The sequence below is a fragment of the Delphinapterus leucas genome, chromosome 2 (genome assembly GCF_059928025.1).
Source record: "Delphinapterus leucas isolate spDelLeu-1000000601 "Yukka" chromosome 2, BTC_Dleu_Yukka2, whole genome shotgun sequence".
Classification (NCBI taxonomy): domain Eukaryota; kingdom Metazoa; phylum Chordata; class Mammalia; order Artiodactyla; family Monodontidae; genus Delphinapterus; species Delphinapterus leucas.
In genome coordinates, this window is record NC_143130.1 from 180614395 (window position 1) to 180631494 (window position 17100).

At 62.1% G+C, this 17100-nt stretch overlaps 2 protein-coding genes across 2 annotated transcripts; both read left to right on the forward strand.

Moving 5' to 3' along the window:
* The first annotated feature begins 4469 nt into the window (after nt 1-4469).
* ZBTB42 (zinc finger and BTB domain containing 42) lies at nt 4470-8581 on the forward strand. The gene is made up of 2 exons (XM_022575935.3): nt 4470-4638; nt 5166-8581. Exon 2 carries the CDS (start codon nt 5183-5185, stop codon nt 6452-6454), a length of 1272 nt encoding a protein of 423 aa, XP_022431643.1. The 5' UTR covers nt 4470-4638; nt 5166-5182; the 3' UTR covers nt 6455-8581.
* On the forward strand, nt 7147-14695 carry LOC149750374 (uncharacterized). The gene is made up of 4 exons (XM_089906290.1): nt 7147-7263; nt 9991-10102; nt 13647-13783; nt 13814-14695. Exons 1-4 carry the CDS (start codon nt 7147-7149, stop codon nt 14174-14176), a joined length of 729 nt encoding a protein of 242 aa, XP_089762416.1. The 3' UTR covers nt 14177-14695.
* Nucleotides 14696-17100: the final 2405 nt, after the last annotated feature.

Consider the following 17100-nt stretch of genomic DNA (forward strand, 5'->3'; position numbering starts at 1 on the left):
CAAGTGGTAGTTGAAGCTCGGGAGCTGAGGGCTGCAGGGGCCGGGATGGTCCTAAAAGACCCAATCCAAGGACCCTAACTAGTGCAGGTCCCCTGGGGGTCGTGCAGGAGGCTGGCTGGAAGGTGGGCGATCGGTCATCTGTGTGCTGAAGGCCTACTGTGGGTCTCGCCCTGGAGTGAGCGGCAGTGCGAGGCCTGCTCCCTGGTTGGGGTCTGCCAGGAGCTCCCCTTCCCCAAAAGGAAAATACTGACACCTGGCAGCTACGAAAGTGGACGGGGACTTCATGTGGTGACAGAGGGAGAAGAGTGCCACAGGGGCCAGTGGAGGGGCGTCCAACTGGCACCGCTTCATCCAGCACACCTGGCCTGGAGTGACCGCCCTGAGTCGGGCACAGACACCCAGAAGGGGTGCTGGAGGGGGCAGACTCCAGAGAAGAGCGGTCACGGCTGAGGCAGCCCAGGATCCTCCCTAATGTCTGGTTGGGCCCCAGGCACTCACGGTCCACTGGGGGACAGCTAAGGGGCCAGCAGGACACTGCAGACAACTCCCCACCCTGACCCCTCCCTGGGCCCTGTTGATCGCAAGTTTCTCCAACAGCTGCCCCTCCCCCCAACCCTGAGGCCTCCAAGTTGATGGTAAGCCTTTTGTAAAAGGAAGACTTGTGGGCTACCTTTCTGGGGTTGGTATGTACTTGGGGGGAGGAGGACATTTTTGTTCCTCGTCCAGGGTCAGAGTTCAGCCTGGGGGGGTATAGACACTTCATCTGGGTCAGAGGTAGAAGCAGCTGAGCACCCAGGACAGCGTCCGCAGCCGGCACTAGGACTCCGCCGTCCCTTCCTCTTGGGGCTGACCGAGAGAAGGCCGCTCCTGAGGGAAGGACTGCCTCCCCTGCTCGGGGGGACACTCGCTCCTCCGGGGGAGGACACCCAGTTCTGGGCCTCTCCCCTTGGCACCCCGCCCTCCCACCCCAGCCAGCTGCGTGAGCTCTGAATGTGCACCCCCAGGCCCCGCCTCCAGGGGCCAGGGGAGAGGCCCGACTGGCGCGTGCTGCTGGGGCACCTGGCCGTCGCTCACCCCCTTCTGGGACCATCCCACCCACCCACCGTTCTCCCAGGAGGGGTTTCCGCACCCACCACCCATCCTGCGCTGGCAACGCTGAGGAGAAGGCAGAGGAGGCCCGGTGGCCTCGAGGGCCACTGGGGGCCCCGGGAGGGCGCCCTCTCGTGGATAACGTGGCGACTCCCCAGGCTGTCCTCGGGCCTGCCGGCCATTTGAAGACAGCATCTTGGCCAGAGGTGTCATCACGGTGGTGCAAAACCTCCAGGCTTCCTCACCACTGGCCCATCTCCAGGAGGCCTCCCTGCCCAGTGCGCCCACCAAGGGCCCGTGACCTGCGGTGAGCCCCACACCCCATTCCGTGCAGTGCCTACATGAGCCTGCCCTGTGGCTGGGGCATCTCTTCGGGCAGGGCCAGCGCCCTCCTCTGGCCTCTGGAGGTAAAGCAGAGTCCCTCTCTAGAACACCTCCTGCCTGCCCCCCCCAGACAGAATGTCAAGGAGAGGACCCAGACCCACCGGCCACCCTGGCTGAGGCTCAGGCCGCGGAGGAGCCCCTTAGACAGATGTTTGCAACAAAAACTGCTGCACCGGCCCCTGGGGAGGAAGGCCACCTGCCCCCTCCTAAAGCACAGGGTCTCTGGCCCTGTCACCTTCCGCAGCTGCCGGCCATCGGGCAGGGCTCAGGGGCCGGAGCCCCGGGCTGCCCAGTCTCAGCAGCAGCTGTAGGGCGGGGCCTCCAGGCAGCTCCCGGGCCAGATGGCCGCCTGGCTGGCTGCGTTCAGGGACGCTGTGCCCCCACCACTGCGACAGCCTCCTGTCATCCTTGTACCCAAGACCGCACCAGGCCGAAGAGGGGATCTGGGAGCCAGGGGGCTGCTAGCTGCCGAGTGCCATCTCGGGGCTGCCTGGGATGGCGGCTCCTGGGCCTTAAGGAAGACTTAACTCCAGGAAGACTTAAGACCTTCCGACCAGAAAAATGCAGGGGCCTCTCTCCCCCATCCCCTCCTCCCAGTGAGGTTTCTCCTCCTTTAGCCATCCTTACCCAGCACAACCCCAGCCTCTTGCTGGCAGCGTCCCCTGCTGCTGCTGTGACCCCTGTCCATGCCCCACAACCTCTGTCAGGGCCCCAAGGAGCCCTCTGTCCCACCAGCCAAGCAGGGCAGGCCAGGACACTCTGCCCGCCCCAGGGCCTCACTCCTCGTCTGGCTGGGGAGGTGGGCACGATGGAGCAGCCGGGATTAGGTTGGTGGCACCCGTGGACATCCCGCACAGACGCCTCTGCCCCGCTTTCACTCAAGAGACACAACTGCACCCACACTTTGTGCCACGCCAACTTCTTGGCAGCGAGGATACAGCGGGGAGTGGGGGGTGCCGAGGCCACATTGACACGGGGAGCACTCTGGAGAAGGCCAAGGCCACAGAGGAGATTGTGGGTTTGGGGGGACCTGAGCGGGGGTGATCAGGAAGGACCACTCCCAGGGGGTAACACTGGCGCAGAGACAGGACTGGGGAGGAGCCGGGAAGGGCTCTCCGGGGAGAAAAGTGTGGAACCTGAGGACTAGCCATGAAAGGGCCTGGAGTCTTGCTGTGTGCCAGGCCCCGCAGTTAATCTACCCATTCTGCAGGTGAGAATATTAAGGTTTGAAGAGGTTAAGGGTCATGCCCAAGGCTGGGAGGGGGCAGGGGCAGGGCTCTGATGCAGGCAAGACCCCAGGAGGCAGTCCCCTCCGGGTTCACTCTGAGCTGACTTGAAATCAGCTCCCCCCGCTGGGGTGGGGGGGCGTGGGTGTGGAGGAGGAGGTCGGCGCTCCTCAGGAAGGGATCCCCAGAGCGCCTGGGCCATGGGAGCCAGGGCAGCCTCTCTGGCTCTGAGTGCAGTGTGAGTCCAGGGTTCCAGGCTGAGACTGCCGAACCTAGGAAATAAAAATGCAAGCTGTCCGGTCAAGTTTGAATTTCAGGTAGATAAGGAATAGTATTTTAGTATAAGAATGTGGCTTTCCTTCCCTCAGACTTTCGGTCCTAACTGCGGTGGGCCCTGGGGCCTCTGGCCACTCCTCAGGCCCCCACCCCACCAGGGTTTGAATAGGATCCCTGGGGGCTCCCACCCCATCTCACAGCCAGGAACCCCCTCCTCTCAGGGGTCCCAGCCTTGCAGGGGCATGCTGGAGGGCTCCCCACACCTCTTGCTGCTTCCTCTGCCCTGGTACACCTGCCCAGTGGGGTCCCGGCCTTTGTAATGCAGCCCCTCCCCCAAGACCACCCCCACTTCTGGTCAAGGCCCCCTTTCTGCTCCTCCCCGGCTGCTGGGCTACGCAGGCGAGAATTGAGGACACTGCCAGATCTGAATCCTGGTTCAACAACTTACTGCCTGCTGTGTGGCCCTGGGCACCTTAGCGAACCTCCACCTAAACGGATCAGAGCACCTGACTAGCAGGATTGCTGTGAAGAGCTGAGCAATGGCCCACAGTGCCTCAGTCCTGCTCTGCCCAGGGTGGCTGGGAAAAGACCCCCACCAACAGCACACCCCGTCCCAGGGGCCCCAACCTCTCCAAAGCCACTCCTATTTTTCTCGGGCTCTTTCCTTCACGCAGCAGATCTGGGTGTCCCCTCACACCTTCACGGTGCCCTTGCGCCTGAATCACCAAGCCCCGGGGGACGCCAACCCAGCCCCTCCAAGGCGTCTCCTCTCCCTGAACGCTTTCCCGCTGGCTCTGGGGTCTGGGTGCACATTCCTCTCTCTCCATCACCGCGATGGTCCCCTCACCCCCATCACTTCTGGGACGTGCGCAGCCCCCAATGCTTTCCCAATACACCGCTCAGCGCCCGGCTCCCAGCAGAGGCTTTGCTCGGTGGGCTGACAAGATGAGAGTTCTCTGTTCAAGACTCCAAGGTCGAGAACCCGGCTGTGTTTGGAAGAGGGTCCCAGCTAAATTAACCTGAATTCAAAACGAGGCCTTTCAACGAAAAGGGGGTGTCATCTTTTCCATATTTACGACCACCCACTCCCCCTGCTCCATCCCAGGGCAGGCGCCCCGCGAGGTGGCAGGAGGCCGTGTCCCGTCTGTGCCTTCGGGTTACTTGCTTCAGCGCTGGCCGGGAGAGGAGCTGGTCCTCGGAAGGGGTCCCTTAACAGACGGGCGCAGTTGGGACCCCATGCGGGGGGGGGGGTGCCCTGAGGACGAGACGGCAAGTATCGCGAGAGAGCCCCCTCCCCCCCCCCCCCGCGCCGCGCCCCGCGTCCCCTCCCACCCCAGCGCCCCAGATGGCGGCGCGCGGGGCCCGGCCGGGCGGGGCGGACAGGGAAGGGGTGGCGTGGGTGACCTCAGCGGTTCCGCCGCTCCGGGAAGTCGCCTCGGCCCGCCCCCTCCAGCCCCCGCCCCGAGTTTCGCTCTCTCCGGGGCGGGGCGAGCGGCGGGTGCTGCCCGGCCAGCCAAGTTGGAGCGCGCCCCGCTCGGCGCCCTCCCCGTCCCCGCGCCCTCCCCGCCGGGACGCGCTGCCCGCAGCTCCGCGCGCGCCGGGGCGGCACCGGGGAGGGCGTGCGGCGCGGGCAGCGGCCGGAGAGGAGCTCGGGGCGGCGGAGGTGAGCGCGGGGGGCGGGCGCCCGGCTCTGCCCGCCCCGCCCGCCGGCCCGCTCCCCGCGGCCGCGCTGCCATAAATGGGGCCCACGGCGGCGGCGGCTGCATCTGGCGGGCCGGGCAGCAGCTGGAGGCGGCGCGGGGGCGCGGGCCGGGGGTGGCGGTGGCGCGGCGACTCGGGCGTCGGGGGACGCGGCAGGCGGGCGCCCGGGAGTGAAGTTCAGAGGCGCCCTGGCGGGGAGGGGCACTCCCGGCGGGGACGCGCGCAGGTTCGCGCGACTCCGGCCCCCTCCGCCTGCGTCCCGGGACCCGCCCCCGCGGCGGAGCGGCTCCTATTTACTTTCGATCGAGTTTTTCCTGCTCCGGGCAGGTGCCCAGGGCGGCTCCAGGCGGGCAGTTGCGCGCGGAGCCCCGCGCCCCTCTCCCCGCGCTGCCCGCACCCGGGAAGGGCTGGGGGCTGGTCGGGCGACTGGGGGTGAGCGGCGGCCGCGGCGTCTCCAGGCGCGCTCACGGGAGTCCCGTTTGTGCCCAGGTGATGACCGCGGCGGCATGGAGTTCCCGGAGCACGGCGGGCGGCTGCTGGGCCGCCTGAGGCAGCAGCGTGAGCTGGGCTTCCTGTGCGACTGCACCGTGCTGGTGGGCGACGCGCACTTCCCGGCCCACCGCGCCGTGCTGGCCGCGTGCAGCGTCTACTTCCATCTCTTCTACAGGGACCGGCCCGCGGGCAGCCGCGACACGGTGCGGCTCAACGGCGACATCGTCACGGCGCCCGCCTTCGGCCGTCTGCTGGACTTCATGTACGAGGGCCGCCTGGACCTGCGCAGCCTGCCCATCGAGGACGTCCTGGCCGCGGCCAGCTACCTGCACATGTACGACATCGTCAAGGTCTGCAAGAACAGGCTCCGGGAGAAGGAGCGCGCACTGCCCCTGGAGACGCCTGCCCCTGGGGCAGAGCTGCCTGGCCAGCCCCCAGGCCCCTTGTCTGCCTGGTCCCCTGCACTCTGTCCAGCCGCCCAGAAGGCCAGGCTCCCTCCCGCTGGGGTCAAGGCCACGCGCCCTCCACTGGCACGGGGGCCTCCCCCCTGGCAGGCTCCTGGAGAGTCAGACCGGGCCCTGGACCTGTCGCTGAAGCCTGGCCCGAGGCGGGAGCCAATCCACCCACCCTGCGTCCTCCAGACACCCCCTTGCAGCCGGATGCAGCCAGGGGCCCAGCCGATCGTGAAGGACGAGTCAGACTCACTGTCCGAGCAAGGGGACAGCAGAAGCCCTCGGTGCCCCCACAGCCCCCTGCAGCCGCCCTGTGTTCCTGCAGCTCAGCGCCTGGCCGGAGGCTTGGAGCCGCTGCCGGTCAGCGAAGTGGGCAGTGGGGAACTGGAGCTGGAGGCAGAGCGGGGGGCGATCGAGGATGTGCTGCGGCCGGGCGGGCGCCTCTGCCTCTGCCCGCTGTGTGGCAAGCTGTTCCCCAGCGCCCACGTGCTGCAGCTGCACCTCAGCGCCCACTTCCGCGAGCGGGACGGCAGCCGCGCCCGGCTCTCGCCCGACGGCGCAGCGCCCACCTGCCCGCTCTGCAGGAAGACCTTCTCCTGCACTTACACGCTGAAGAGGCACGAGCGCACGCACTCGGGCGAGAAGCCCTACACGTGTGTGCAGTGCGGCAAGAGCTTCCAGTACTCGCATAACCTGAGCCGCCACGCCGTGGTGCACACGCGCGAGAAACCCCACGCCTGCCGCTGGTGCGAGCGCCGCTTCACGCAGTCGGGGGACCTCTACCGCCACGTCCGCAAGTTCCACTGTGGCCTGGTCAAGTCCCTGCTGGTGTGACCTTCGCTGCAGGGGTGAGGATGGAGTGTGAGGGGCCAGAGCTCAGCAGGTGAAGCCCCCGAGGCTGGGCCCGCCGGGGGTAAAGAGCCCTGCTTCCCTGGGAGCGTGGCCTCAGACTTGGGCCGACTGGGAGCCCCACGGACAGCCCTTCTCCAGCCTTGTGCCTCCGCCAACTCACTTCTGCTCCCGGCCGTGCCCTGACCAGACACCGTCCTCCTCTCCGTCCCTTCAGCCAGTCCCGAGGAGTGTCCCCAGCTCGAGCAGGCCCGTTGACCCTCCACCCGGGGCTTTCCTGACCAGCTCCCCAGCAGGCTCAGGGGTACCCTGCGAGCCTGGCACCACGCTCGGTGACGGATGCACACTCACAGCTGCTGCCAGTGGGAGACCCCGACAGGGAGCTTTGATGGAACAGGCTACTCCTGGTGGGTGGCAGTGGAAGCCCCTGCGAGGGAGGCCCCGGGCACAGTGAGAGCCAGCAGGGCACAGCTGGTGTGACGGGGGTGCAGGCCCCAGCAGGGTCCCCAGGGCAGCAGAAGCTGCGAGTTACCGGCGCTGGGGTGGCAGGTCGGCCCTCCAGAGCTTTCGGCCCTGACCGCAGCGTATCACAGGGCAGAGAAAGTGGGGACTTGGAAACGATTCTCTTTAGATACAGAAGGAGCCTCCGGAGGTTGCCAGATGTCTGCCCGTGGGTGATGGGCCATGCCGCTCCCCTGCCTGAGCACAGGATCCAGGGCGCCTCTGAGTCTCCCCAGGGCGGGACTGAGAGGGCTGGGAACGCAGCTGCCCGCCTTGAGTACCGCAGGTCAGCGGTAGGCCTGACCTCGAAGGTCACTTCGCCTGCTCAGGGTCTCCCTGGAGCTGCTGGTCATTTCCAGAGCACTGAGCAGGGGGGCCGAAGGCTGCTGTCTTTACCAGGAGCCATGTTTGCAGCGATTCCCTTCCCTACGGCGGGGCCTGGGTGAGAGCAGCCGTCTCGCGAGGAGGGGCGGCGGGGGGGCCTCTGGGCTGAAGCTCCTAAAACGCAAAAGGCCACCACATTCGTGCTTGGTGGGGAGCACCCCGCCCTGCCTGCCTGCTCACCCAGCAGGGCTCGCTGCTGGAACCCAAAGGGGTGGGCAGGGGTGGGGCTGCCCCAGCTTCTGGGAGTCCCGCAGGTGGCAGAGCCACCTGGGCTCCTGGTTTCCCCAGGCTGCATGGGCTCTTTCTGCTGTGACTGGAAGTGGTGCTGAGGTCAGAGTTTAAGTTTAAGTGATCTTCTCGGCCCCTGACAACACTTGATGTCGTATTTATTTGTTTGCCTGGTCTGGAGTGAGAAGACCATTGGCCTTTGCAGCAGGTGGACAGGCGGGGACCGTCTCCCTGCAAGCCCTCGGCTCTCCCGGTGTGTGGGCAACTGGCCTGCGGACCAGAGAGAGAGCTGGGGCAAGGGGACCTCCGCTTCTGACTGTCCTGCCCCCCCACCTCTGGAAGGGCTGGTGGGACCTCACGCTTGGCATGATGTGCTTCATGATCGGATTTCCGTGTGTGTGTGTGTGTGAGTCTGCCTGTGTGGGCACCTGTGTCCAGCAAAGGCGGGGCCTGAGCCGGACCAGCAGCCGCGCGCCCACCCCAGCAGGCAGCGGGGAGGTGAGCATCGGGCCTGGTTTTCCCCAAGGAGTTTCCACCGGGGAAGAAATTTATTTTCCTGGGGCAGGAAGCCTGCCCTGAGTTATCAACACTGGATTCATTGTCTTTTGCAAACGGTTACTGTGAAGTTAATGTACAGAGAAGTGGTCAGTTTTACATTTAATAGCTGGCGCGGTTCAGATAAAATAGATATACATACACACACAAGTATATTTAAGACGCTAATCGTGTGCCATCGTGTAGCACAGACGTGTGTAAATGCATTTCGGGTGGAGCCTGCGGTGTGGGGTCCTCCTGGGCGGCCCAGCCTCCCGCCCCTCGGTCACTACTGTCCTGCCCCTGGGGGGTGGCTCTGGGTGCCCAGAGGACAGTTGATGCCTAGCGTTCCGCGGGAGGTTTGCGTGCACATGCCCGCCTGCTGTGAAGGTCTGGAAATCAGTGCTATCTTCCCATGTTCTCATCGTCTCAGTGGCAGTGGTAATAAAGCCCACCCCAGGTGGAGATGGCTGTGATTATTCCTGGGGACAGGAGTGCGTGTGGAAACTGGGGGCACTGCCGGTCTTGCGGGGGACCCAGGTGGGGGTGGTGGGCAGTCTGGGCGCCCCGCCCCAGATGCCACCTGCTGTGTCTCATGGGTGGAGTGGACTGGGGCAGGGCGTGGACAGGTGACAGACACTCTTTCCCCAGATTTGTACCCCGTTAACCCTGAATTGGGGGAGGGGAGTCCCGGGGAGCAGGGTGCGGCTTGGGACCTGGTGAGAGGCCTCGTGGCTTCTCGCTTGGGGTGACTTCTGAGCACCCGCAGGCCCTGGGACTCAGATCTGAGGCTCCCAGTCCTGTGGTTCTGGGTCTTCCTGTCCCCCTGCATTCAGAGGCAGCCCCAGCTCCCCTGCCCTCTCCCACCCCCCTCCCCTCCCCAAGCCCACCCTGTGCCCTCTCCCCTCCCTCCACACCTCATTTGTACCTCTACCTCCCTCTGGGCGGGATGGGTCCTCACAAGAGGTGGGCAGGCCTGGGAGGGGGCTGTGTGCCCGCTGCCCCCCATCCCCACTCCGTGGAGCCCAGCTTGATGTCTAGAGGGCCGGGGGGTCAGGCTGGCTGGGTGGCTGGGTGGGCCTGGCCCCTTGGTGGTTCCAGGATCCCTGAGCCAGCCCAGCTGGTGCCCGGGCTGATGGGAGGGTGTGTACGGGTGTTCCAGGGCCCCCCACCCCCCACCCCGCGGCTTCATGGAGGGGCGTGAAGTTGGTGCTTCCCTGAGCCTCCTGGGAGCTGTCCCTCCCTCACCAGGCCTGGGACAGATGGCAGATGGCCTTATGTGTGTCCCAGGCCTAGTCCTGGCCAAACACCCTCCAGGAAGAGCTGAGACAGACCCCAAGGGCAGGGCGGGGGGACCTTGCTTGCCTAGAGGTCCCCAGAAGTTGCCCCGAGCTGAGCTGGTGCCAGAAGGGCTGCTGGTTCTTGGGCCAAGCTTCGAGGCCTCCCCAGTCCTGACCCCAAGTGCAAGGCCTTGCTTCTGGGAGGCTGTACCTGGCACCTTCCCTCCCTGGTCCAGCCTGGCTCCTAGGAGCCTCCCTCCTGGACCTAAGCCACTGTCCTGCAGGGAGGCCCTGTCATGTTCCCAGTTGGGCCCATGACTCAGCCCAGGCCCTCTCAGAGCCCCGTGCCAGCCGGGCAGGGGCAGAGGGCAGTCAAAATGTGCCTGGGCGCAGAGCTGACTAGGGAGGGGCTTCCGGGACCCCTCGCGCCGGCGGCTCTGCCCAGCCGCGTTAGCACTCTGCACACTGACACGCCCACCCCCGAAGCTGTCGACCCGCTCCTGGGGTGGGGGGAGGGCATCCAGCCTGGCCCCTGGGAGGCTCGTGGAGGGGCCCGCTGGCCCGCGGTCCCAAAGCCAGGCCCTCTTTGCACAGACTTCGGGAACACTGGCGGTGCTGGACGCGGCCCCCGGTACGGAGGAGCCCACGGAGAGTGCAGAGGGTCGGGCTCCGGGGCAAGAGGGGCTCCCCAAGGACCCCTGGCAGGGTGAGCGCTCAGGACGCTCCAGGTGGATGCGGAGATGGGTGCTCCAGGCCGAGGGCCGCCGCTGCAGGGGCGTCAGAGCGAGGGGTCGTGTGCGAGCGGGCGCAGGGCTGTGACGGCCGGGGCGCTCCGGGGAAGCCACCGGCTTTGAGGCAGGGAGAGGCCAGGGCAGCTCTGGCCAGCCTCAGGCCTCCCTCCCCAGTTTCCTCCATCCCGCGCAGGGGGCTCAGCCAGCTGCCCGCTCCCCCCACACCTGGTCTCGCCCCTCCCTGGGTTCATCCCCGCTGCTGAGGGAGGTTCATCCTCAGACACCCGAGGACAGACGCACAGGCTTCGGACACGGCTCCAGCCCTGCTTCCCAGCTTCTGCTGGTCCCCTGGCACTCCTCTTCCCACCTCAGCCGCGTGGTTCCTTTCTCAACGCCCGACCCTGCACGGCCATTGTCATTGCCATGGTCACTATACCTCCCCTCCCCCTCCTCCCCTACGTCCACGGTCACTTCCACCACTGCCTTTGTGGCGGGTCCCCACGGAAACTGACCCTTCATCTAGGCCAGTTTCCAAGCTGAGGGCCCGGTGCTCGATATCTACAAGCCGAGAGGTGGCGGAGACGGTGACGTCCTCCCAGTGGCGCTGCATCTGCGCCCCGCTTCCTGCGCCCTCAAGTTCCAGGACCTTCTCAGTCCCCTCCCCCTCCGCCCCCACCCCCACCCCCCTCTCAGAAAGGAAGATGTCTGTGCCTTCCCCACCCGACGCAGGCCACCTGGCCTCCCAGCACCAGCACGGAGAGAAGCCCTCCTCGGTCCCTGTCCCCGGGTCCCTTCCTCTCCCCCCTTCCGTGTCCTCACTTGTAGAACAGGCACCGAGGCATGGCAGACAGCTGCTGAGGGGAGCCTGGGGCACCGTCCAATGGGCACACGGGCAGCGCTGCTGCTGACAATGCCCACCCAGGGCGGAGGGTGGAGGGCTTGGCCACAGTGCCCCACGGAGCAGGCAAGCCAGTCCCTGGAGTGCTGGCCATGCTGGGTCGTCGTAGTGTGACGGGAGGGCAGTTGGAGGAGCGTCGCCATTGGGCCCCAGGCCTCCTGGGCCACCCCGCATGCTCCCCCCGCAGCTGTCCCTGCTCGGCCCCTGGAGGGCTCTGGAGGGGGGGCGACGTGGACCGAGGAGTCTAGGACAGCTGGCAGGAGGGCGGGGGCCGGGCAGGGGCCGTTCAGAGAGGAAACCGGTTGGGCTGACAGTGTCCAGGCCCCCTGACCCCGGCTCCGGCCAGGCTAGCGGGTAGCCCCACAGAGAAGTCAGTGACCTGAGGGATCTCGCGAAATCCGGGGGCAGGGCCTCGCCTCCCTGAGTTGGACCCAGATGGGTTTGTTTTCACCAATTTGAACAGAAATCTGTGTAAAGAGAAACCTGTTCCCTTGCCTCCTTGAGCAGACAGCTGAGGCCTTGAAAGTTAGGTTCTGGACCCAATTCCATTCTCTGTGTGTGTGTGTGTGTGTGTGTGTGTGTGTGTGTGTGTGTGTGTTGGGGGGGGGCGTTCGCATTCCTCCAGCAAGCAATTCTCTAACACCAGCTGGGCGTCCTACAATTCAACTCCATTCCGACACTATCTATCCAGGTAAAGCTCGGATCCCACAGCTAAGGGTTCAGCCCTACAAGACCACCCACCCACTTGAGACGCCAGGTCGTCACCTGTGCTTCTAACCCTTGGGCTATAGAGCAGAGGTTCCCACGACCCCTCGTTGGGTTTGATTAATTTGCTAGGGTGGCTCCAGAACTCAGGAAAAGTTTACTTACTAGATCACCGGCTTATTATAAAAGAATATAACTCAGGAAGAGCCAGACGGAAGAGGTGCCGGGACGAGGTGTGGGGAAAGGTGTGAGCCTCCAGGCTCGCCCTGAATGAGCCACTCTCCCCTATTCTCCACGGGCTCACCAGCCAGGAAGCCCTCCGAACCTCACCCTTCTGGGGTATCATGGAGGCTGCATGTGTGGGCATGATTGATGAAAACATTGGCTATTGATTTTTGTAATATTTATTTATTTGGTTGCACCGGGTCTTAGTTGCAGCTCGCAGGCTCCTTAGTTGTGGCATGCATTTGGGATCTAGTTCCCTGACCAGAGATCTCACCCGAGCCCGCCCCCTGCGTTGGGAGCGTAGAGTCTTACCCACTGCGCCACCAGGGAAGTCCCTGGCCATTGACCGTTGATTCCACCTCCAGCCCTCTCCCCTACCCAGAGGTCAGGGATGGGGGGTGGGGTGGGTGGGGACTGACAGTTCCACCCCTGTCATCACGTGGCTGGTTCTCCTGGCAACCAGTCCCCACCCTCAGGTGCTTCCAAAGTCACCTCATTCACACAACAGAAGACACCTTGACGACTCTCTTCACTTAGGAAATGCCGAGGGTTTTAGGGGCTCTGTGCCAGAAACAGGGACGAAGACCAAATATGTATTTCTTTTTTTTTTTTCTGGCTGCGCTCGCTGCGTGGCTTGGGGGATCTTAGTTCCCCAACCAGGGATTGAACTCGGGCCCTCGGCAGTGAAAGTGCAGAGTCCTAACCACTGGACAGCCAGGGAATTCCCTGTATTTCTTATTATAAATCATAATATCACAGCTTCACTGGTGGTACTAGTTTGCTAGGGCTGCTGTCACACGGCACCACAGGCAGGGGCTTAGACAACAGGCATCACTGTCTGATACCCTGGAGGCTGGAATCCCAGATCCTGGAGGTGCAGGGCTGGCTTCTCCCGAGGCCTGTCTCCGTGCCGTGTAGACGCCGTCTTCTCCGTGTCCTCACGTGGTCGTCCCTCTGTGCGTGTCTCTGACCTCATCTCTTCCTCTTATAAGGTCATGAGTCAGACTGGATTAGGGCCCACCCTAGTGACCCCAGTTTAACTTGATTACCTTTGTAAAGACCCCATCTCCAAATGCAGTTACGTTCTGAGGTCCCGGGGGTCAGGGCTTCTACATGTGAAGTTGGGGGACAAAGTCCAACCCGCACCTTTGGTGTTTCAGAAGGGCATGGAGGCCAGAGGACCCTGGCCTAGGAGCCGGGAGGCCCAGATCCCTGCCTGGCTCTGCCCAGATCCAGATGAGTCACTGCAGTTTTTTTGCCAGTGACATTTGTTGATATTTCCATTTTTGCCCTCCAACCCATGCGCTGTGGGCCGCCTGGCACTCAGAGCCACAGCTTTGGGGACATCGCCCTCCTCAAGAACCTGCAGGCCTGATACCATTCTGCCCACACCCCCTACAGGGGCCGCCATCGCCCTCATTCCATCGTAGGGCAGACTCCTCCTCCCCAGGGCGGCCCCTCGCCTGGTCCCACCTGAGCATCCCGCGCAGACTCTGCTTTCCTTCAGGGGGCACGGATGAGCCTTTTCTCCCATCAGCCCCCACCAGCCGGGCCAGGAAGGGAAGCACATGTGTCCCCATCACGCTTCACAAGACCCCAGCCCTCTGGAGGCTCGTGCCATCCTTGCCCCTCTGGGACCTCTGCCTGTCTCCCCTCCGCCATCTCCCTCTCCAGTTGCCAAGGCCTCTGAGATTCAACCCTGTGCAGGAGACACAGTGCCTTCCCTGCCCTGGGCTCCCAGGCCTATTCCATCGCCCCCCAGGCCCACTCGTGGCTCCGTCACCACCAGCAACAGCATGTGCTCTGGGATCTGAACTTCAGACTCCCTTGCTCCCCGTTGACCTGATCAAGCTTCTCAGTAATAATTCTTTGGCCTCGTGGTTGTGAACCCACTGACCTTGCCCATCTTCTCACCACGTCTCCCGCCCTGCCCCCCTCTTTACTCACTCCCCTTGCCCAGACCTTGAGTCACTGGCCCTCTTTTTCTGTCAGACTCCTGGGCAAAACCAGAACCTGGACGGCTGTAAACATTCCCTTCGCTGTGGAGTCCAGGGAAAAGGCAGGCCTGATGGCTCTGCCTGACCTCCTTCATAACGGTATCGTAACAGAGAGACATGCAAATGAATCTCACAGCGTCTGCGATGCTGGCGGACCATGGCTGGACTGCCGCCCACCCCCACTGACGACAGTCAGAAATGCTGGACAAAAATATATGTTTTAAATAACACCTTGAAGGCACTGGAGAGCAAGTGAAGCAGGCAGAAACTGGACAGGAGCTCATCCTTGAAAAACAGAAGCTGCAACCAGCCAGACGTGTGCGTTTGTAGCCGCAGGGTCTAGAGACACGTCCCAAGGGAAGTTACACACATAAATGGCTGAGAGGCACGTGGAAGAGTGTGAAATAAAACCACAGCGAGCCGTCACCACACGCCCATCCTGAAACTCAACGACCGACACCACCAAGCATGGGTGGGGGACTTGGAGCCTCCGGAACGCTCCCACACTGCGTGCAAAAGGAATCGCGTTTCTCACCAAGGTCAGCTCTGCTCCAGGGCGCAGCCCAGGAGAACTGACACCCGTGAGCACAAAGGGACCCGACTCCAATGTTCACAGTGGATTTTCCCTATTACCTGGAAACTAGAAACAGCCCAAATGTCTGTGAATGTGATGGCAGCACACTCACACCATGGCATAGAACGGACCCGAAGGGGACCAGCGAGTAAGGCACAATGTGGGTGAACGTCACCGTTCGGAGGGGAGAAGGCGGCCAGCCACACACACTGACGGCAGGAAGCTTGAGGGCAGGAACAACTGTCCAAGGGGGTCTGGGCAGAGGGGAAGGACGGACTGGGCAGGATGTAAGCAACCTTCTGGGGTGACAGACACTTCTAGAGCTTATTGGGGGTGTGCTGTGCAGGTGTAGCGTTTGTCAAGAGTTACAATTAAGCTTTGTGCATTTCAACGCATGTACTGTCAAGACTAAAACAGTTGCAGGAGGACAAGAGCAGGTGAAGGTCTAGACACAACTAGAATGGCAGAAAGAGGGTGGTCGCTGAAACTGGTTGACGGGTACAGGGAGTTTATTGTACTTAAAAGACACTTGTGTATTTGAAACTTTCCGTAATACGTTTATTTTCAAATTTTTTAATGTATTTTATTTTTGGCTGCCTTGGGTCTTCGTTGCTGTGTGCGAGCTTTCTCTAGTTGCGGTGAGCGGGGGCTACTCTTCCTTGTGGTAAACGGGCTTCTCATTGAGGTGGCTTCTCTTGTTGTGGAGCACGGGCTCTAGGTGTGCAGGCTTCAGTAGTTGCAGCATGCGGGCTCAGTAGTTGTGGCTCGCGGGCTCTAGAGCGCAGGCTCAGTAGTTGTGGCGCGCAGGCTTAGCTGCTCCGCGGCATGTGGTATCTTCCCGGACCAGGGCTTGAAACTGTGTCTCCTGCATTGGCAGGCGGATTCTTAACCACTGCGCCACCAGGGAAGTCCCCCGTAATACATGTTCAGAGTAAAAAAAACACAGATACATTTTGCATCCACCTGCCGAAGATAACAGCCTGGTACCACCATTCCTTGGGGAGGCTGTGGGCATGACGGGCAGGGTACACGCTGGCACGTGTCTGATGTGGAGGGCGACTTGACAACTGCTGTCCACGTCACAATGGCAATGAATGCTTGGACCCAGAAGTTCTAGGAAGCTATCCTACAGATAGGCTCACATATGTGCCGACGACTTATGTATAAGAGTATTTATCCGAGCGTTGTTCAATGTAGCAAAACACTGGAAACGGCTTAAATGTCCAGGGGCAGGGGACTTCTTGTGTGTATTCTCCATTGTTTCTTTTGTAAATACAGGCAAATATTCTTTCCCCCCATTATCACCCCCCAAAAGTGGCATACTATGTATGCTGTTCTGCACGTTGCTTTTTTTTTCTTTTCTCACTTAAAAAAGGACCATAGAGACCTTCCCGGGTCAGCACACAAAAATTTCCTTGACCCTTTTATTTGTCAGTGGCTGCTCGGTGCCCCCTGGTGGGGCTGTACTATTGTATTATTTGGTCTCCTAGAGATGGACACCTGGGTGGTCTCCATGCTTTCGGTGTCACAAGCAGTGCTCCGGCTAATAATCTTGATCGTGCACCCTTCTGCACAGGGGGTATTCGGAGTACACTCCCAGTAGGTAAAAGCACCTATGATCCCATCAGGGGCCAAACTGCCTCCGTGGAGGTCGCACCTACCTTCACCCCCTGCACCTACTTCCCTACCACCTTGCCAGCCCAGTGTGGTATCAAACTTTGGGATTTAAAAATATCTGACAGGTGAAAAGCAGCCTCTCGGACTCGTTTTATTTGCGTTTCTCTTGTTACATGTGAGGTTCCCTGCTTTCCTGTGCTCAGCCCCTCTGCCCACGTTCCCACAGGCATTTCTACCCCAAGGCTAAGGAATTCACCCAGTCCTTTCTAGCATTTTTACGGTTTCACTTCTTTTACATTTATATCTTTGATCAATATTTTCGTTTTAACTGGTACATGCTCAAGCTGAGGATCTAACTTTCTCACTCTTCACATGAGCAACACTTTACTACAGTGTCCACCTTCCCCTTCGCTGACTGGAGAGCGGCCCCTCCACAAATCCCCACGCGCGTCCAGGTCTGTCCCCTCCCGCTGCTCTCCCACCCCACAGTCCCCGCAGCCGAGCTCCAGGGCTGGACTGAATGGGCCTCGTCACGTGTTCTGATATCTGGCGGGGCGAGCATCTCCAATTTCTCTTTTTTTCTGTTTTTTTGGGGAGAGGGGGCTATTTTTGCCTGTTCATTTTCCACTGAACTCTCAATTCAGCTCATCTAGTTCAGGGAGAAGAGCTGCTATTTATTCTGTAATCCTCTCCAAACAGCTTCTCTCCCAACACACCACCGAAACTCCAGGTCACCAAGTCAGAGGCCCTGCTGTCATTGTGCTCTGTACCAATTTCTCAGCAGCATGTGGCTCAGCTGACCATCCCCCTCAAACCCTCCTCCCCAGCATCTCCCAGTTTTCTCTCTACCTCCCTGGCTGCTCTCCACCCTGATCACCTCTCTGCACGTGCTGGCTTTCCTCAGCAGCCCTCCTAGGCACCACCCCTGGCCCCGCCACGGTTAGTGCCCCCTCCCTA